This window comes from Spodoptera frugiperda, chromosome 20 (assembly GCF_023101765.2).
Source record: "Spodoptera frugiperda isolate SF20-4 chromosome 20, AGI-APGP_CSIRO_Sfru_2.0, whole genome shotgun sequence".
Lineage (NCBI taxonomy): Eukaryota > Metazoa > Arthropoda > Insecta > Lepidoptera > Noctuidae > Spodoptera > Spodoptera frugiperda.
The window spans coordinates 6761151-6784114 of NC_064231.1; the positions used below are offsets into that span (position 1 = coordinate 6761151).

A 22964-nucleotide genomic window follows, 5' to 3' on the forward strand; every position below is an offset into this window, starting at 1 on the left:
ACAATTTGTAACTTTAAAATTGTTGCGACAAAAAAACTTGGAGAGATAAAATAACGTTTTACCATAGTACCATCATCAGACCACCACAGATGAGGCCCAATAGGGCTGAGGCCTGATCCGGAGCTGCGGACTACCTAGCGGGTTTACCGGGGCTCCGGCTCGAAAAGCAGGAGTAGGAACGGGGTGGTTTTTAGTCAGTAAGAGTCTGACATTCCCTCTCGCATCGCCCAAGGCGGGAGAAGTCATAGCATAATTTTCCCCCCACAAAAAAAAAACCATAGTACCATAACAATAGTTGAAATGTTAATATTATGTTATTAAAGGTATTTTTGCACTGAATTAAATATCAATATAACAGCACTGAATATACATATATATTATTGTACGTATTGTAATAATACACATAATGTAGTGAGATATAAGTTTAATTTCCCGCTACGGCCCTTATCATGGCCGAGTGGAATCTGTGACCCTGATTGTTCCGGCTTATTTATCTTGATAAGAAAATCTCGTTCATCCTTTGTTGTCAACTTGTTGTGATTCGACTTTAAATGGTGTTGTGGAAATTGATTGATATTACAAGTCAAGTACTAATTTCTATTATGATTACGTTTTGAGGGATAAAGTTTTTACAATATACCTACATAAAAAATTTAGTTATTCAGCAATATTCATCTTTACCTATCTTATCAGCCAAACTAACAAAAATAATTCGGTGCATTTCCAATTAAACTGATGGGTATAAGTTCTTTTACAAAAGGAGAGACGTAGTTATTGTGTGTTAACATTTTAAAATTAAAAATCCCAACGTTACTACGATCCCAGACACTAGGACGAGATCTTAAGTGCAAAATGTATTAATATTGGAAGCTTTTTAGACTTTTAAATTCTTGGCAAGGCAGAAGTGTCTATAAATAAGACCTATGTGATATATGAGATACTAAAACAAGCATTAGTATGCTAATTATCCCTTAAAATACGATTTACGTTCTTGATTAAAGCTGAAAATGTCCTAATTCTAGTAAATTATATCTCATCCATTATAGGCTCAAAGCAATCCTTAGGTGCCATTTAGATAAAATATTGTCAAATGGATACATTTTGCACGTATTATAAAATTAATTCTCGATATTAGGACATTTATTTTTGGAAAGATTGTTAAAGCCTACCTAAAATTTCAGTACCTAGGTATTATACGAAGTAGTAAGGTCCAAGCAGTCAAGTTAGAATAGGCGTTAGTCTAACGAGAAGTAACTGTTGGGTATCTCTTATTCACAAGTAACAGTCTGCCACCCAGGATAGGTCTTTGAAGTCGTAGCTTGGTACTTTAATGAATTGTCTCGAGTGTGTACCATGCATTCCTGCGTTATATACTATGTACGTTATCAAATCTAAACAAAGGACATAGCCCAAGAAAATCTTTCTCCTACATAGCAAATGTTCATATAAACATAGCCAGATGTTTGGACGAGAGTAAGCATGTCTTTTCTTTCATCACTAATTACACACATACTCGTAACTTTCACACAACGCATACGCAACTACTACTGCAACCAATTAGCTGATCCACTTCCAATTAAACTTATCACTTTAATTACCTTAACAGTTTTTATTTCTGTCTTAATGATCGTGAACCAATGACATTCATTTCAATACATTCTTCAACAACACTTACCCACTTTCTTGATTCAGTTTTCAGTCAAGGTTAAGGATACTGGTATTAAAAATGTGGTATATAAGGCTTATATACCATTAATTGTGTGTTTCCGACAACTGTGTTAATGATTTCTCTGCCAACTTGGCTCTCAATCGAGATAACATTGCTGTACTGAATTTTAAATAGGGAACGCCGCCATATTGCTTGTGTGTTCACCGATGTCAGTTGGGATTTTCTTTTAATTGGAGAGTTGGGATTTGATGATTTGCTTTGAAAAACGATAGTCTTTATCACAAGATTACAAGTTCAATCGCTGAGTTAGACAAAGAATTTCTAAGTTTCTACCTTTACTTTACTTCGTCAATTTATATACTTCGTCAAATGTTCGGCAGTTAAGCGTTTAGTTGTTAAGACTATCGACTAAGACTCTGACTTTCTTAGGAAAAGCGTAGAATCTGGGGTTACGGCAATAAATTCACCACCTCTTATGGTAGAGCTAATAACGTATCGGGTGAAAAGTGGGTGCTCTGAACACCTCGATTTCCGTGTGGGAAAAGCAGGAAATATGTAATTTGTTATTTTTATATGTAGGAAAATACAAAGGCGTTTCTGTAGGTGATTTTGTGAAAGATGCTAGTCGCTTTTTACTGAGAAGTGGGACTACGTGCCACGTGTCGGTAAGTCATTCATTGGACAAAAACTTTTACATTAATAAATAAAATAGTTGTTATAACATTACTTAATTAGTGTTAAAATGTTTTTTCCATAGAGATTACTTTAACCTAGCCAGTCATCATTGTTCATAAAAGAAACGGCCATTTAACACTATTATTATGGAAATGAAATGTAAATTGTGGAATCCTTTCAAAATTCAATTAACAGTGAGTGATGAGCAGTTACGATAAGAAATCCATCAATGTTTCGGTAATATTTTATCGAGAAATGTAAACAAAATATAATATATCTATCTTCAAGATCATAAATATTGTAGTGATGTGATAATGTTGTAGTTTTTTGAGGGAATTCGGAATATGCAGAAGTAAGTATATAGTATGTACATAATAATTTGATAGTATATTCGCCAATTTTGGAATATTCGCCTTCTTTCTATTTGGGACTCATACGTAACATAACTGGCGAAAGAGGTATCATATTGAATATGGTCAATTACAAATACAGATATATCTTTGCCTACACATTCGTGAAATAAAATACGTGATATTTTATTGCGAATGCAACACAATTATTTGTGTGTCAATAGTTTGTCAAACTCATATAAATCGTGACTGCAAGCACGCTAGTCGTCGTTTGAATTTAAATGACACAGCTGTAAACCGTGTAAAACAAGCATTAAAACTTTGGTGGAAAACTAATAGTTTATTCATTCAAAGCTTAATTGATATTGACTACCTATACATAAAAATAGTGAAATTCGTGTTACCAATTACTTTAAAATAATATTATTCGGTTCTGAAAATATTGGATACGCTCTATATGGTTGTAGTACAAAGAGCAACGAGTTTCATTCGTATACAGTACGCGCAATTTTGCACACAATTTCCACAGTCATGCTTTTCTGGTATTGCGATTCTGGAACTATTTAAACTACGCTGTTTGGCGATGTAAGCTCAACGATTTGGGTTTCTCTCTAGATTTCGGAGTCAGGCAACTTATTTTTTTTTTTAATTTTTATGTTTCGAGGACAAAATTTTTGATAATTGTATACCTACTCGTAGTAAACATTCGTAATCTACGCGCTACAAATAAAGGGAGTACTTAGAACTGACAATAATAAAAAAAACAAATGTTTTATTTGGACAAATAACGCAACAACAAATGCTCGAGCCTGTCAAAAATAATGCAAAATTGTTTTAAAAGTCAAAATGCGGTTACAATCAATGTCAATGACCACGAGATTCATACAAAATTTATTTAAAGAAAATTAGATATACGCACGACCAACATTTCCTAGTCATAATGAAAGTGTACATATAATTTAAACTACATTAATCTACTGCTGATGATAGTTAACGACTTGACAAGTAGACAGATTGATTAACAAGGACATATCTTTCCGGGCCACCTGCTCGGAACTGGGAATTACATGTCATACGAACGTAACTTAGAGTGAGCCATTAATGGACAGAGTTTAATGGGGAAATTTAGGACCCCATTATTGCGGTAAGGCCGTCATATTATTTGAATATAGTAAATGAACCATAAGTGGAGGCGGCCGCACCCTGGGAGCTAGTGAAATGTCGCGAAGGCTTGTTAAATGGTTTCATTATGTAGTTTCATGTTATGACAAGCTTAACCGTGAGACGTCAAACTAGCGTAACATTTTCATCATTATATTAATTTCTTAAGTTACGGTTTAGTGTTTTTTAACAGGAGAAAATTATCTAATGACTTCTTTCGCCTTGGGCGAGGCGAGAGGGAGTGTCAAACTTTTACTGACTAAAAACCACCCCGTTCCTACTCTTGCTTTTCGAGCCGGAGCCCCGGTACAACCACTAGATACTCTGCAGCTCCAGAATGGTCTAGTGTAGCATGGTTTCTAAATAATACTTAAAGGGACACACATGGTTGCAATTCTAGACTTCAGGTCATTGAAGCTTTAGAAAATTTAACGAGGAAAGATACTGGGTTCGAAAAGCACTATGAAAAAGATTAAAGAGAAACTTAACAATTAGGTATAGTAAACGAAAGTGTTATTCAATTTACTTTCCACGATGTTATCATTGATTTTCCCAACCAACTAAAAAGGTTTAGTTTACTGAAAACCTATTCCTATTTTCGAGAAAACACACGTTATCTTAGACAAGGGAAAATTAAGTAGAAAACCTGTACATATTTTTGAGAAAACACACGTTATCTTAGACAAGGGAAAATTAAGTCCGTTCTAATGAATATTGACATAATTTATGCATACCACAATATATATTATATTGATGGGTACAAAAGGGACCCGCACGGGGCCCTAAAGTACTATGAGAAAGGAATTACTTCGCATTATGTTATACGACAATACCGGCATAATTCTTGTACACACATTAACGTTATGTATTGCCCTTCTGAATATTGCACGCGTTATATATAAGGATAGGTGCTTTCAAGTTCAGGACTGAATTATGAATACATTTATGTTTCAAACTTATGAGTTTTTGTTTGTAAACTAAAATATTCAGTATATATTATTAGTAAAGACAGACTACCACCACAAGCATACTATGTATACTATGTATTACTATTTTGTTTATTTCAAAGATGCGCTATTTTGTTTATTTGTTTATTAGCGACACCAATGTCTTATAACTCCTACTCCACTAGTGATGACATCAATTACCGCCACAAATTAGATCACAATAAGATTTGTGGCAATGATTACTTACGTTAATGACGCAACTGGTATTTTCTTACCTAGTTTCACATAAAATGATATTAATAGTGTCGATAGCGTGATGATAGCAAATCTGGTATCTGAAACTGTGGTTGATGCATAAATTGCTATATATGTGTATATCTATCAAATAGTGATCATTCATATCCCGGACTTAAAGGTATGATATTGTCCTACATACGTGTGCATTGTTTACCAAAACCTATTTTTACACAGTCGATTCAAATGAATGATTGTTTGTACTGATCCAATGATGTCTGTGGGTAATGTAAACAGGATTCAACAAGGAATAAATTTGAAGAAAACAAATATATTAATCATTTAGTTTTGATGTCGGCTATTTAGGTCATTACGTCGTTTTGTAAACTGGAAATATTTTTATGATTCATGCTTTAGTGTTTGAAGTCAATATTTTACGTCTTGTCTTTAGCGGATTACAATGAAATGGATTAATTTATTTCTTCAACAATATCTAGCTTTTGAAATGCAGGCAAAGTAGGTATTCAGATTCTGTTCAGTACGCACTAGAACATGAGTTTCTTTCTCGAATGTACATACCTTATTATAATTATACCTTTTATCCCATTATCATACGGTATCTAGCGTATAATCAAATATTGAACCAAAATACTGCATCTTCTAAAGAAATCCACATAGCTCTCATTTCAAATAAAAACTTAAGACTCGGTAGTTCCATTTTCCATTACCAGGGACTAACGAAACAGTCACAACAACAAATGAAATACCTTTTAACGAGCATAATGAATGTCATTTACATCTTCGCAACAAGCAAAGAGAACAAGAGAGTTACCATATATTGTAACATTTCTGTAGATGTTACTAATATTTTAAACGAACGAAAGTTTGTGACTTTTTGTGCATGTTTGTTAGTCAATCGCATCAAAATGCCTAAAAGGATTGGGATGACATTTGGAACACGGTTAGATTATGGTTTGGAATAACACATAGGCTACTTTTTATACAAATAACAATACAAAAATGGCTTCGTACAGCCATTGACAGACGCTAGTACTAAAATAAATCAAACGTTATAATGGTTACTTAGGTACCTATAAAATCGGTGGTCGGTAGGAAAACGTGAATCACTGTAGTTTTAATTAAACTATTGTAGAGTTGCGTGAGACGTCGTGATTAACCATCCTTAACTTACTTATTGTGGCTTCGACCCGGGAGTAGTCGGGAAATCTCTTCATCACTCTTGTAGGTTAAGTCGGGAAAGAAATTGTTTCCTACTTTTTTCCTTATTTACACAACATATTTCACGTGTAACGAAGCCTTGGGCGGATTTTAGTTTATATATAAAAACATGGTGTCGTGAATCAGGCTTCAATCTTACTTTTGATTAAAGTTTTGTGGTACAATTTACTTACCATAATATGATATGTAATGTGGCACGTATATATTGTTTCTTTGTAAAGTTCTAGTAGGTATGTAATTATACGTACTTGACTTTTGGCAGAAGATCTTTACAAGGAATATAACACCTCAATGATGATCTTGATTTGTAACACGTAACATACGTGTTATGATCCTCATGTGCATTTTAGTAAACCATTAGATTACACATTTTTATGGAAAACTAGCAAACTCGGCGAACTCCGTTTCACCACCAATGATTTTTTTTGTAATCCTGTTTTTCTCTTGAAATTTTCCTGAATTTTTTTGCTATAAACCTCACGGAGCCCGAGACCTTTCCAACGAATGCAAAACCGTGGAAATCGATTCGTGCGTTCTGGAGTTATAGCGTCAGGAAGGAAAACCCGACTTATTTTTATATAATAGATAATACTAATGCCCAATTTATTTAGCAAGGAACTTGCATTTTAAATATTGTAAGTGGATCAAAGGATCAACGAAAAGACATTAAAAAGTTTGAAACTCTTTTAAAACTTTGTTAAAAACTCGTCAAAATAAAACAGATCAGAATTATTTATAAGATGCATTAAAACTTAGTTTTTGTTTAATATTAGCATTATTTTCTATTGAATCGTTCTTTTATATCATACCAATTTTATGAAATGCTTTATTTCGACACGTATGGCTCATCAACTATAAAGCAGAGACTTCGAGTTACGCCGAGTTACAGAGTAGTCTATTAATCACGAACTGTTTATCTATAAATCTATTCTGATCTAATCCACAACTAAAAACATTGTAATTGAACAAACTCTTACCACTTACCTCTATCCACAAATAGAACACAGATCAATGAGACTCAAAGTACGTAATACGTACACTGAACAGCAGGTCAAACTACTCCACTATATTTTCATTGAACATTCAACCTTATATCAGAACAATAAAGCTGAAAATGTAATAGATAAATTTGATAGAATGGTGTAGGTTAATCTGCTGCCATATACAATATACAGGTGATTGGTACTTTAGTCTCCTCAATGTTACGTACGTGACGTTACACATGGCTTAAAATCGGTTGCCTGCCTGTGGTTACAAGTATACGGGTCGGTGAGATTGAAGGGTAACGAAAATAGAATTGGGTGTCGTGTGATTTTTTTGTCTTAAAAATATATAGAAATGGAAAAGCCGGCAACGCACTTGTAACGGCTCTGGTGTTTCAAGTGTCCATGGGCGGCGGCGATTGCTTACCATCAGGTAATACGTCTGGTCGATTAACGGCGTGTTTCATAAAAAAAATTGCTTCTCCTTAGTATCTGCAGTGACCGTGCGTTCTCCGCCCTCTAACTCGACAACGGTTCACCATATAAAAAAAAAATTTAGACAAAAGTTGTAGAGAATTTAATATTCTACAATATTGATAGTGAATACAAATACCAAATACCCATAGGAAATGAGTTATTTCCAAAAAACCGCAAATAAAACATTTTTGGGACCTTTGACCTTGAATTTTAAGAGTTGCTTACACCCTACCATATATACCATGGTTTTGAGACAAGTTTTAGGGGGTCAATATACAAGTATATACAAAATTACAGCTGGTCATAACGCATTCCGAGATTCTTACCTAATTTAAGCTTATTTGACTGGACTAATTTGACGAACCCGGATAACTTCGGAGCGCTGTAACTGAGTTTCTAATGAATGAAATTGAAAACATTTGTTGGGAAAAAATTTTCTCGAAAAATATTCTACAAGATTGGTCTGAAGTCATTTATTTATAAAATGTAAAAAGAAAGTTATAGAGCAAAAAAGAAAATTTTATTAATTTTTTTTCACTTTTTTACTTATAACTTCTTTAATTGTTAATTTAGAGCAAAAAGTTATATAAACATATTTGTAGGCAAAATAATTTTCTACAAATTATGATTTTAAAAATTTTATTACGATGCATAGTTTTATTGTAACTTTCGTGAGACATACTAAATTAATTATTATGTTATCGGCTTACTCACGTAACGTTTTGACGAGGAACTCGACTAGTTTCAAGCCATGCTAGAGGCTCATATTCATGAGCAGCATTACGCAACACACGACGCGGCGATTGTCGCACTGCTACTGGCGATTCGAGCTACGCGCCCATCGCGCCCTCTGCCTGGAATCGCGCGTACTATCCGGCGCGCGCGACGATGTTGGCTCGTTAGACTCGCTCGCCGGCGGCTGCGCAGGTGTTGGGTTCGATTCTCGGGTCGACGCAAAAACGGTGTCACATACCGCGCTCACTGTGTCACACTCCAGACCCGCAACATTGTAGGCTGACGCAGATTGCAGACTTGGCTTCCAGGCAGGAGGTAATGCCCAGCCACCGTCTCTGTTGAAGTTGGGACGACGACTTATTTCGATAGCCTCACGTACTTTCCGCGGTACGAAGTATTTCTCCCTCGCTAGTACGGAGACCTTGTCGAAACGGAGGAAGTGAGTCGTGCCCGCGCTACAAGCATGCTCCGCTACTGCCGATGTATGAGTGTCCCTGTTCTTCACACTGCGTATGTGTTCCTTGAGTCTGGTTGTGATGTTGCGGCGAGTTTCCCCGATGTAACTCGAGCCACAGTCGCACGGTATCATGTATACCCCGGGAACTGCCAGTGGATCCTTATCCTTAGGCGAGCGTAATAAGTTCCGTAATTGACCGGGTGGGCGGAAGATCGTCCTGATGCTGTACCTTCGGCGTAACAGGTGTCCGATGGTGTCGGTTACTCCTTTCACATAGGGTAAGAATGCTGGAGTCCGCTCCGCAACTGCCGGTCGTCTTTTACATGATGAACTCGCCAGTCGAGTACATTGGCGCCAGTTGTACCCATTTGTTTCCAGTACCTGTTTAAGGTGATCAAGTTCCGCGTCAATGTACTGGGGATCACACAGGTTCAGTGCCCGGTTGATTAAAGTACGGGGAACAGAGGCAAGGTGGGAGGGATGATGGTGTGAGTCGGCTCGTAGGTACCGGTCCGTGTGTGTCGGTTTACGGTAAACCGTGTGTGACAGGCGGCCGTCCGTTTCACGCCTCACGAGCACGTCCAAGAACGGTAACATTCCCTCTTTTTCCTCCTCAGTGGTGAACTGAATGCTACCGTGCACCGAGTTTAGGTGTCCCACGAATTCAGCCACATGTTCCCGGTTGATGACGGCGAATACGTCATCAACATATCTCCACCAGTATCGCGGGCGCACCGGGGCGGATGTTAAGGCTTGACCCTCAAACCACTCCATATACATATTAGCAACCACTGGCGCTAGCGGCGAACCCATAGCAACTCCGTTCACTTGCTGGTAATAGTTCTTGGACGTGCTCGTGAGGCGTGAAACGGACGGCCGCCTGTCACACACGGTTTACCGTAAACCGACACACACGGACCGGTACCTACGAGCCGACTCACACCATCATCCCTCCCACCTTGCCTCTGTTCCCCGTACTTTAATCAACCGGGCACTGAACCTGTGTGATCCCCAGTACATTGACGCGGAACTTGATCACCTTAAACAGGTACTGGAAACAAATGGGTACAACTGGCGCCAATGTACTCGACTGGCGAGTTCATCATGTAAAAGACGACCGGCAGTTGCGGAGCGGACTCCAGCATTCTTACCCTATGTGAAAGGAGTAACCGACACCATCGGACACCTGTTACGCCGAAGGTACAGCATCAGGACGATCTTCCGCCCACCCGGTCAATTACGGAACTTATTACGCTCGCCTAAGGATAAGGATCCACTGGCAGTTCCCGGGGTATACATGATACCGTGCGACTGTGGCTCGAGTTACATCGGGGAAACTCGCCGCAACATCACAACCAGACTCAAGGAACACATACGCAGTGTGAAGAACAGGGACACTCATACATCGGCAGTAGCGGAGCATGCTTGTAGCGCGGGCACGACTCACTTCCTCCGTTTCGACAAGGTCTCCGTACTAGCGAGGGAGAAATACTTCGTACCGCGGAAAGTACGTGAGGCTATCGAAATAAGTCGTCGTCCCAACTTCAACAGAGACGGTGGCTGGGCATTACCTCCTGCCTGGAAGCCAAGTCTGCAATCTGCGTCAGCCTACAATGTTGCGGGTCTGGAGTGTGACACAGTGAGCGCGGTATGTGACACCGTTTTTGCGTCGACCCGAGAATCGAACCCAACACCTGCGCAGCCGCCGGCGAGCGAGTCTAACGAGCCAACATCGTCGCGCGCGCCGGATAGTACGCGCGATTCCAGGCAGAGGGCGCGATGGGCGCGTAGCTCGAATCGCCAGTAGCAGTGCGACAATCGCCGCGTCGTGTGTTGCGTAATGCTGCTCATGAATATGAGCCTCTAGCATGGCTTGAAACTAGTCGAGTTCCTCGTCAAAACGTTACGTGAGTAAGCCGATAACATAATAATTAATTTAGTATGTCTCACGAAAGTTACAATAAAATCATAGTTGACCGTTACGGCGCGGTATGGCTAGAAAAAGTGAAGGAGTTTACGCGTGTGAGAGTGAAACGTAAAAAACTCGAGTGTGGTTTGCGGTTTATGATACAGTGCCGTGATAGTGGTGTAGTGCCAAAGTTCGCGCAAATCAGGCCTGTAAAGTGCATTCGGGGTTACGAAAAATTCTTCCGCGTCGCGAGCGAGAAACTTCTACGTCACGCAATCTCGGACTACCGGCGCAAACTAGTGTTTGTTAATGATCATGTATACAAGTTACACCTACAGTTATCGCGGACGTTGGATGTTGAGGTATGGAATGTTTTGGATGCGATGACGTACAACCGTACAGAGGGCATCGGGGAAAGCACTTCACGTAGGCAAAATGATAAGTTGATGAACCTGACACGAACAGACAACTACCCTCAGCACAAACAAATAAATTGTGACACACACAAAGGATCGGAAACGGTCATCAATTTATCATCAAAACAACTATCTTGCGATGCCGTCAATGTGTTAGCCCGAGGCCTAAATTATGCTCCAACCCCTCGGAAAATACCTGTCGAGGATATCATCAGCAGTATCGAAAATACTATTATACGGAATAGGATACCTCGCAGTGATGCCGAGTGCCTACGGCAAGATGTATCATCGTTGTTACGTAGATCTACACCCCCTAAGAGTAACATACCGCGGGAAGAAATGTTGGCACTTCGCGATCTGCGTAACGATCCGGACATTCTTGTGCTACCAGCTGATAAGGGCAACGCGACGGTGGTTGTTGATACCAAGGCGTATGAAGAGAGAATCACGCAAATGGTGAGTGACACCTCAGTCTACAAGAAACTGTCATACGATCCGACAGCCCGGGTGACTACAAAAACTGTAAAGTTATTGCAAGGCCTAGGTGACAAAGACTTGGTAGCACAATTACGCCCTCATAACCCTACACCGCCCAAGATCTACGGTTTGCCCAAAATACATAAACCAAACTGGCCCCTGAGACCTATAGTTAGTCAGATTGATGCACCAACCTACAAACTGTCGCGGCATCTGGCAACTATATTACAACCTTTTACTGGGAAAACGAACTCATATGTGAAGGATTCCCGTCACTTCATCACACTATTGGCTGATATCCAACTCCAAGAAAAAGAGATAATCATGAGTTTCGACATCACATCACTTTTTACAAATGTTCCAGTAGATGAGGCAATAAATATTATCACCACAACTTTGAGCGGGACAGATTTACCTACTGGATACATTGACTGTGTAAGCCATTGCCTGACAACAGGTTATTTCTTGTGGAGAGGGGATTATTACCAGCAAGTGAACGGAGTTGCTATGGGTTCGCCGCTAGCGCCAGTGGTTGCTAATATGTATATGGAGTGGTTTGAGGGTCAAGCCTTAACATCCGCCCCGGTGCGCCCGCGATACTGGTGGAGATATGTTGATGACGTATTCGCCGTCATCAACCGGGAACATGTGGCTGAATTCGTGGGACACCTAAACTCGGTGCACGGTAGCATTCAGTTCACCACTGAGGAGGAAAAAGAGGGAATGTTACCGTTCTTGGACGTGCTCGTGAGGCGTGAAACGGACGGCCGCCTGTCACACACGGTTTACCGTAAACCGACACACACGGACCGGTACCTACGAGCCGACTCACACCATCATCCCTCCCACCTTGCCTCTGTTCCCCGTACTTTAATCAACCGGGCACTGAACCTGTGTGATCCCCAGTACATTGACGCGGAACTTGATCACCTTAAACAGGTACTGGAAACAAATGGGTACAACTGGCGCCAATGTACTCGACTGGCGAGTTCATCATGTAAAAGACGACCGGCAGTTGCGGAGCGGACTCCAGCATTCTTACCCTATGTGAAAGGAGTAACCGACACCATCGGACACCTGTTACGCCGAAGGTACAGCATCAGGACGATCTTCCGCCCACCCGGTCAATTACGGAACTTATTACGCTCGCCTAAGGATAAGGATCCACTGGCAGTTCCCGGGGTATACATGATACCGTGCGACTGTGGCTCGAGTTACATCGGGGAAACTCGCCGCAACATCACAACCAGACTCAAGGAACACATACGCAGTGTGAAGAACAGGGACACTCATACATCGGCAGTAGCGGAGCATGCTTGTAGCGCGGGCACGACTCACTTCCTCCGTTTCGACAAGGTCTCCGTACTAGCGAGGGAGAAATACTTCGTACCGCGGAAAGTACGTGAGGCTATCGAAATAAGTCGTCGTCCCAACTTCAACAGAGACGGTGGCTGGGCATTACCTCCTGCCTGGAAGCCAAGTCTGCAATCTGCGTCAGCCTACAATGTTGCGGGTCTGGAGTGTGACACAGTGAGCGCGGTATGTGACACCGTTTTTGCGTCGACCCGAGAATCGAACCCAACACCTGCGCAGCCGCCGGCGAGCGAGTCTAACGAGCCAACATCGTCGCGCGCGCCGGATAGTACGCGCGATTCCAGGCAGAGGGCGCGATGGGCGCGTAGCTCGAATCGCCAGTAGCAGTGCGACAATCGCCGCGTCGTGTGTTGCGTAATGCTGCTCATGAATATGAGCCTCTAGCATGGCTTGAAACTAGTCGAGTTCCTCGTCAAAACGTTACGTGAGTAAGCCGATAACATAATAATTAACGATGCATAGTTTCCGAGATATAGCAAAAAAAGTGCTTCCATCCCTTTTTCCAAGATGGCGGCCGGGGGACAAGGGTGGCGACCCCACAAACTTCAAGTTAAGCTTCTATTGACCCCCCTACATGATCAAAAAATAAAATTGCGTCCTCTAAAAAATGTAAAGCTCATGTAACATTTCAATGGACTAACCAGGTATATGTGTGATATCGCAGTTTGAGGTAAAATAAAAACAAATGACTTATCAATGACGTCGCACCAAAAATGACAAGGGCAGAAAAATATCGTATTCTTTTTCTAAATCCAAATTATTGCCGCCTCTAGAATAATGCGAAATAAAAACAAATGACATATCAATGACGTCAGACCCAAAATGACCAGGGCAGAAACATTTCGTGTTCTCTTTCTAAATCCAAACGATTGCCGCCATTACATTGCAAAAAAATAAACAAATGACACATCAATAGTGTTCTTTTTTTCAATCTAAATAATATTCGTGTCTTTAAAATATTTATAATGAATACCAATGCAGCATGACAACCACGCTGCGGTTGGGCGACTAATTTGAAGGTACCCTTAATGTTAATACAAATTACATAGTGACTCCTGTTTTTTTTTACATTGCCCCACACTAAGATTTTTTCCTGTATCGTGGGTGCGTTTACAAACGTACGATTTCCCATGCACAAGCCACCCAGACCTGAAACAACAATTTGTGGATCACACAAAGAGTTGCTCCGTGCGGGAATCGAACCCACTACACGTTGCACGGCAGGCAGTTGCCCAGCCATTGCGACAACCATGCAGTCAAAAGTACTAAACAGTTGTTAAACTCTTTTAATTACGCACTGCTCAAACATACAAACTCTTCTTAGGAAAAAATATCAAGACATTTAAAAACTATTATTAATGAGTTTCATTCGTCATTGTATTTTAACATATTTCATTAGAATCCGAAATAAACATTGAACAGTGTTCATTAAGTGAAGTTGTATCGTATCTTCCGTTGTGTGCTCAGAGCGGGGTGCGCCTTTGTCGTAGCACAAATATAGGGCATGCTGAGCCAACTTTAATGCTTTTAAACTGAACTAGAAATAGATTTGTATTGTTCACTATGATTTAAGTTTTAAGCAGTGATAGTTTTCAGTTCAATACGTTTCCTTTATTTGTTCTACAACAGAAGTTTTGTTGTTGTTCACATGCTGAAGTTCGCTTTTACAGTTTTGAATTAAAGCATTTTATCGTACATAGATGTAATTACAAAATCAAAGAAAAATCAGGGAAAGCGTTTTCTCCGGAGATTAAACAGGGTGACTGCCTGACTGGTAATTAGTAGTATTAGTTAAGGATCAACTTTTCCAAAGAAACTTTTTTTTGTATATGCCATTAGTTTTATTTTTATCACAATCATGAGTAATCATACCAATCATTAGTACAATTGCGTGTTTAAATATCGTTCAGTAATTACTAGTCACTCTAAACCATCAATCCATTTCCAATTAAAAATTTTCCTATAGAGAATATCATGACTAAAAGAGTTAATAAATAATGTAGCGATCTTAAATTATAATGTTTATACATACGAAAAAAAAAACAAACTAAACAAAATTAAATACGTTTAAAGCTACACGATGGTTTAACACTGAATTGAAGAACACACGAAAATGTTAAAGTTGGAATAAAACACATATCGAACCTTTTTGGAATCGTAGAACGAAGTAAGTGAAATAAGTAGGTGACATTTAAGTAAATGCCGAACTTTTATTATATCCTACAATGGGACACTAAAAGAAGCTTACATAGCAATAAAAATGAACTAAATTCGGTGAACTTTCTCGAAACCCAAAAGGGTTTCAAATAAGAATTTGAAGGGAAATCCAAGTGTGTAGATATTCTTACACTTACTTCTTCTTATTTCAAAACATCAAGATTGTAATGTAGGTCAACGTAATGTTCTCCATATATTTTAATGATCTTCAGACTCCTTGTCTCGTAATGATAATGCCATTTGATACTCCGGTACCAGCTTGTTTAATTAGAAACTCAAATTTCACGGAACAAAGCTATTGTTTCTTCTTAATAGTACTTATTAAATTAGACGTTGAGAGTATTCGCCAAATGGGTCGACAGAAGAGTGCCTATACACCCACGGTTGTCATGTTATAAGACTCATTGTCATATATGTATATAAAGCTTAAAAGAGAATATTAGTTACATACCTGCTTCATTGGTGCGAATATCACACTAAAATGAAATTAGTTAGTTAGTGTTTGTCTGGTTAGAAAATTGGACTTATAAGAAAGTCTGCGATCAATTCCAAACTGGTCAGCATCAGGCGCATTTTCAATGAAAAACAAAAAAAGCGAAACGAATAATTAAAAACATATTTCTTTTTACAAAATGTGTAAAGAAGTTATTTAAATCCAAACAGTATTAAAGCTTCGCTTTAAATATTCTGTTAAAACATTAAAACGTATTTAATAAACATCAGTTCAGTTACAGAGTTTACATAAACAACCGTGAAACAGATATCAGACGACGTATTTCCTTGTAATTTGTTACTTCATAATGACATTCAGAACATTAAAAAGACATAAATAAGGCGTAAAAGTGAAGTAAAAGTGATAGCAGTATAACACAGATGTAAAAGGTCTCGATTGAAGAAATGGGGCAGCGGAAATTCACTGATAATTATTAATTATGCGTTGTCACTTAAGAATTGATTCACGCCATCAATTTTCCAAAATAGAAAATATTTGACGTGAAATATTTTCGGGAAGACGCCATAATGTTCATCTCATTTTTTATCTTTTTTCGTGGTGAGCGCCGAATTTGTTATCTTGATATTGAATTACGTACACACATCATTTTAACGTTTTTATTTTCGTGAAAACTGGTAACAATAAGTTGATAATATTGTTAACTGTACAATAAGCGTTCTTTTCAGCGAAATTAAAAAAAAATAACATTTTTTTTTTGATCAAGTGCACGAAATTATGGAGAAATATGCGTCGGATCTATTTACTGAGTACTAAGGTTGGGTTTCTCTAATACTATTTCTCGACATATTTTAGAAATGGCCAAGCCTCCACAAATGTCACATACCAGGGCACTTTTCATTAAAATGCGTACAAAGTCTTAGGTAAACGTTTAATAATAGGTATAAGGTAGATAAGTAAATAGAGTCCTAGTTGGCACCGCACTGACATAGACAAATGCTACTAAACCGTTATGTAAAACAACCGGAGATGTCTTCAGCCTTCAGCAGCTGGTTGCTTAGACTTTTTGTCAGTATATAAAACATAGCATTAGCGGTCATGGTCATGATTGTTCCAGTAAACAAACAGCCATGACGCCCGTCACCCCTTATTGTTTCCTTGACTTGAATACTGAAATAGAGTTTTGCCATTCCTGAAATGAAGGAAACGCAAAGGAATGCAGAACAATAATTGGGTGCTGTGTTAGTGAAGTAGTATGCTCGGGTCGGGTAAAGTATTATTAGATTTTCGATTAAAAAGGTCCCTGTTTAGTGTCAGTGAAATGAAGTATATTACCATCAATTTCTGTTATAATAAGACTTGTCCGATTAAGTATAGGTATTTAGGGCGTTTCAACACAAATTCCCGAGATACAGGATTATCCTAGTTTGAGGACTAACGATACACTTAATGTTAACACTTAAACATTTTGTTATATAGTACCTACAAAGAAAATTATCGTGAAGTTGTTATTTTTTGTTATTTGTTACTCTAAAATATATTGGAAACTTTTACGCTGACTATGTTACAGTATAGCTTTTTGTCACAGGGTTTCCTAGAAGAGTTAATAAAGTGTTATTAAAGGCGACAGAAAAAGTCCGTCAAAACAACCATTGCCTTTTTTACCTTCAGGGACAGACTAGAAAAGTGTCAAGTGCAGGTTTAATAAAACGTTGCGCTTTGTAATTAATACCTTTTGTTAATGAAACCAAGATAACGAATGATACTGAATAAGTATTAAATTATTTAAGTTGTACAATTAGTTTTTAACTTATTTTATTTCAATGAACATAATATTAGCAACACGTTACTCAAAAAACCTTACAGTGAATCAGTTAGCACGGCGATTGCATATTTTGTATATTATATATTTTAAAAATAAATGTTTAAATTTAGAAAAAGAACGCTATATATTTCTGCCCTTGTCATTTAGGGCGTGACGTCTTTGACATTTGTCGTGTCAAAAAGTATTCAAATTAAAACTTTTAATGGTTTTAGGAACCATAAAAATTGTAATAGCCGGTTGAAGGAAGACATTAATTATGTCGACAAACCTATCATATTGCAGTATCGTAATAAATCTTGAAATAAAATGCTAGCGGTCAGTCCACTCATGCCTCAGAACTCAGAACTACGTGACGATCATAACGTAACATCTCCTGAACTTCTAACCTTAATTTTCAGGATTTGTGCGGAGGTTTCACGGTCTATAGATATATCAGTTAGAAAAGTACCTACACATTTAGTTTGCTTTTATACCAGATATGTGCTATGTAGTTATGCTACTATCAATAGTAGAGAAGCCATCCATAGCACACATCCATAGTACGCATACATTGCACGCATCCACAGCAACGTAGCATAGCACATTTCTGGTGAAAAAGGACCCTTATAGTTTCTTATTTACATTTGTAATATTACTAACTTCTTCAAGCAGGTTTTCTTTTTAAATACATACATAAATTACTTACTGATCGTTATATTTGCAGACTTAGTATTCCACAGTTATGTAGATTAGGGTTATTTAAAACATTAACAATGAAAGAAGCATTTCAAAGGACTGGGGAAAATTTTGACCTTTAGGTAGAATTCAAAAGAATGATCATCAAATGCTGAATAGGATCAGATTTTGTTCCAGGTTACCCTTTTGCGTGAGTATGAAAAGCCCTATCCATCAAAATTAGCGTTGTTTAAGGTCAGTTGGTACTAAAATAACCTTTTCTCATAGTTAAATTACCAGCCATTTAAAGGGACCATCATCTTCTCAAAAACTAAGATATGATTAAGACCTTAATAAAGCCAGATTAAGGTTGAAGATAGAGTTAAAATAAACGTAGGTTATTTAGTTAAGGTTCTAAAAGAAGATTTTAAATATTTGTATTTTATAAAAAATGATTTATATGTAGATCTATAGAGGTTTCATACTTTTGTTTACATTTAGTAAAACTTAAATCTAGAATAAACTAGACTATAATTAGCTGCTAATCTTTTCTTAAATATGACCACCTAAAAATAACACAAAAGAATTCTTTGCTAAAGCAAAATTTACTTTGACTGTAAACATTGAGCCATAAAAAAGTGTACAAGTATTTCATATTTTATTCACTTGAGAAAAGACAAAACAAAATGGTTCTGAAGATAGGATTCCCAATTCGATTAAGAGTCAGAGATATTATTATTGATAAAATTGAAACGTATCTAATGAAAAATACTTTTTTATGATCGTAATCGGGGGGCTGTTAATGGAAAATTGTTACATTTTCGAATTGAAAAAGTGTACATATCAGAGTAATCTTTATTCTTTAATCAACACAGCACCTAAAGTGAGTAGCCAGACTAATATTTTCACATGTTTCTGATCGTGATTTGTATGAGATACGTATATAATATTGACCTTTATTCGAGTCATTAGACAGTTGTTCATACCTGAACATAAGATGTAGTACAAACAAGATTGTTATCACCTGGCCGTATCTTCAGCTTGCCGTCAGTAAATATGTATTGTGGGATTTTATTGTTGAAATGCTTACCCGCTTTATATATAATGTTCGCGACATAAATATCTCTTTGATGCACTGATCCTAAGTTAACAATTTCTTCAAACAATTCATTTAATATTTTGCGCAGTACACTGGTATTAGACTAGTAAAACTATTATATTGCGTTTTTAGTATCGAATTTTTCATTATTTACTATGATTTTCTTTTGTTACAAAAAAGTGCTTTGCAAAGCATTACGTTATGTAATACGAAGTAACTCAGTCTCCATACTAGGTCGTACATCATTCGCAACGAATGCTTATCTCGAAACCTCAGGAACCATAAACCGAGAAAATGAAGAAAAAATGCCAACCCTGTTTCTAACACGAAAACAAGGTCTAATAAAAGTAATTCCCCAACTTCAGCCCTAAGAGAGTCATATGTCGAGATGAAAGTTAATGGAAACAAAAATGAAAGTTTAAGTTGCAAGTAACAACCCTAAAGCAGGATATAAAAAGAAAATCCCAGTCAGTGATTTAAAGCAGCAATATGAGGGAACGATGTGATGTGACAAAATCCGTTCCGTAGATCATCTTTGAGCTCATGATAGTGATTGATCCACGTCGAACTGAGAGCTTATTCTGAACAAAAATACCTTATCCTGTGTCCGTCATGTTTTATTAAAACGTGGATGGACACACGGTGGTACTAAAGCATGGCCATCATCACTCACTTTCAGCTTCAGACAACGAAAACGCATTAATCTTGAGAGATAATCAATTGTCTCCATGATACAAAAGCGGAACAGATTTTTAAGGTAAAGCTTGTTATGCTTACATAGTCATGACGACCCATATATCCTCACATGGGCAGCTATTGAGAGGTTCCAATCTCTCTTGTTCAATATGCGCTTAACTTTCTGTTACGGAATGCCTTTGTAGATCGTCTTAATCTTATCCTCTCCTGTCTTAGCGATGTGAACGTTTCGCGTACCCTAAACTCGTAAGTGAACATGCTTTCAATATTACTCACGCATTCAAAACTAGACTCAAAGTACCTACGTCTACGTCTTAAATATATATGACGGCCTTATCATTACGAAGAGACTTAATTATTTACGTTTTAGCTACTTTATTTCCTATAGGTACTAAATAATCAGTTATTTGCCTATACTACTTTCTGGGATAATAAATCAATTATTTAATTTATTTTTGGAAAATTAAAAACTAACATTGTTAAGGCAAGATAGCTTAAAGAAATTATATCTAGTTTGACTAGAAGGTCTTTCCTATCCTAGACTCCTAGTACATGGTGTTCATCAAACCTTATAAACTAGATTATACCGAGGAAGGAGGCTATTCATTAAGGCGAGTAGTCTAACGTCTGCGATATCGGAACACTAAACTAGACATTGCATTTATTTTATTAGCGGTTTGAAAATTGTATCAGCTCCTGACCATTTAAAGATAAACGTACACAAATACAATGCTCATTCCAATACTCAGTATCTTTAATGCAGTCCATTGTTATGCATATCACAATAAATAGATATGGACTCAGCAGAGGACGTGCCGTAACCGGTAACAAAGATAAGACACCGAGAGATTTCATTTAAATTTAAAATTATCTAAAGGATCTTTGCAAGTAAGCTTTGGCTTCTTGTATGTTTTTACATGTCCAGGATTTTGTAGACTAGAAAATAGAAACAGACAGACAAAATAATAAAACTATAGATATAACAAACATAAATTTTGTTCGGCTAGACTCATTCTTATACATTATAAATAAAGCTAAACATTTTATAGCACCCGACGGGTAAAAGACTGCTATAGTGTAAGGATGCTTTTCTACCAGAGATTTGCTATGTAGCTATGCTGCGAAGATGTAATAGCTAATATAAGCGGTGAAATTATGTGACCGTTTCCACTGATACTAAACTATATGTATAGTGGTACAAGTATGATGAAATTGTGCAGCCGCAAAGTAACTGCATGAGGAAGATTATAGGGAAACTATCCATAGCACGCATTTTTCCATATAAAAACATATCTTAGTTGAACCCGTTTCCACCAGTGCTAAGCTGTGTACCAAGGAATATGATTGGTGGAAGCCAAACGCATTCACAGCAACGTAGCATATGTAGCACATCTCAAGTAGAAAAGCACTCTAATACAGAAAGCAACATTTGAGGGCTTGCAATCGAACATGGAAACCTATTTATTTAGAATTGATTTATTACAATGCAACCAAAATTAGGTTATTGTTAGGTATAACCTATATTTCTGAAAACTATTAATACTTGTCCTCGAATTCGAAAACATTATGAAATATCCTCAATTTCAAAAAACTTTGTTATAAAAGTATCTATAACTTTTGACTGTAATTTGAAACATTGCGCAAATGCGACAATAATGATACAAAGCCGCTCAGTCTATTTCAGTATAAAGGAGCAACCTTTATACAAAACAATACAGACTTAATATTGTTCTATTTTCTAAATATAAAGCACTAGAAATGATTCTACGTATCATTTTGGTTTCTCGTTAGTGTTAATTGTATGACACCGTTCAAATAATATCATTCCTGAGAATTACAACAATAATGAATGAAGTCTATTTATACCAAGTAATTAATAGAACAGTGTAATTTTAATTAAATTAGTGTTCGTGCATCTATATACATATATAAACGTTTTTGTTACATCGTATCTATTTTTGTAATTTGTATGAGCATCTTTTTGTTTATTTATTTTTTAAAGACATTGCCCCACACTAGGATTTTCTTCTGCGTCATGGGTGCGTTTGCAAACATAAAAGTTCACATACACATGACACCCAAACCTGAAACAACAATTTATGGATCACATAAAGATTTGTTCCGTGCAGAAATCGAACACGCTACGCGCCCAACTACTGCGTCAACCGTGCAGTCGATTATCATTGCCATATCGTTGTACAGCGCTGCTCATTAATATAAACTCCCAGCATGGTTCGAAACTAGTATAGTTACCTTGGCAATCAGTTACATGACTACGTGATTAATATAATAATAATTAATTGTATTTATTTTGTTACAGTACAACAAATTCCTCACAAGATGACGATGCAGACTGGGCAAGGAATAGTTCCATTGATGAGTTCATTGTTCACAATGGAACCAATGACACAATCGGTATGTAACTACCTACCTATAAATATTTTATATAAGACAATTTAATTAAGTATTGTATGAGTATACTTATGAATATTAAATTAAGCCATAACGGTCGAGCACTTACGAGCATGACTATAGATACGGTTTCAGATTTAATTCCTAGTTCAGGTAAAACGACAAAAGATTAAGTATTGCTTATTTTAAACTGGCTATTGTAATTATTTGTAAGAAGATCAAAGGAGGATACTGTATTATATGTTCATGATGACTTTATTATACTCGTATGTTTCTATTTTGAAATTAAGTTTTAGTTTTCCTATTGATCGTGCAATACATACACTATGACCCAAGATTTCGCTTCCAGATAAAACTAATGAAAGTCAACGAGATTTAAAAAACTGTATGAGAATAAGAGCACATAGGTATCATCGTATCGTATCGTAGGTAATAGTTTTTTTTCGTTCATCTCAGCTATAAATTACGTCGGCGCCGGAGATAAATCAGGCACAAACCGTCCCATAT

The 22964-nt window shown here is 37.4% G+C and overlaps 1 protein-coding gene across 1 annotated transcript in view; it reads left to right on the forward strand.

Annotated features, from left to right (window-relative positions):
- Positions 1-22964, forward strand: part of LOC118261869 (RYamide receptor) — a 68746-nt gene that overhangs the window by 1768 nt on the left and 44014 nt on the right. Inside the window, exon 2 of the mRNA XM_035572884.2 lies at positions 22366-22460. Coding sequence (XP_035428777.2) covers positions 22366-22460 — 95 coding nt within the window. The remainder of the gene's footprint in view (positions 1-22365; positions 22461-22964) is intronic.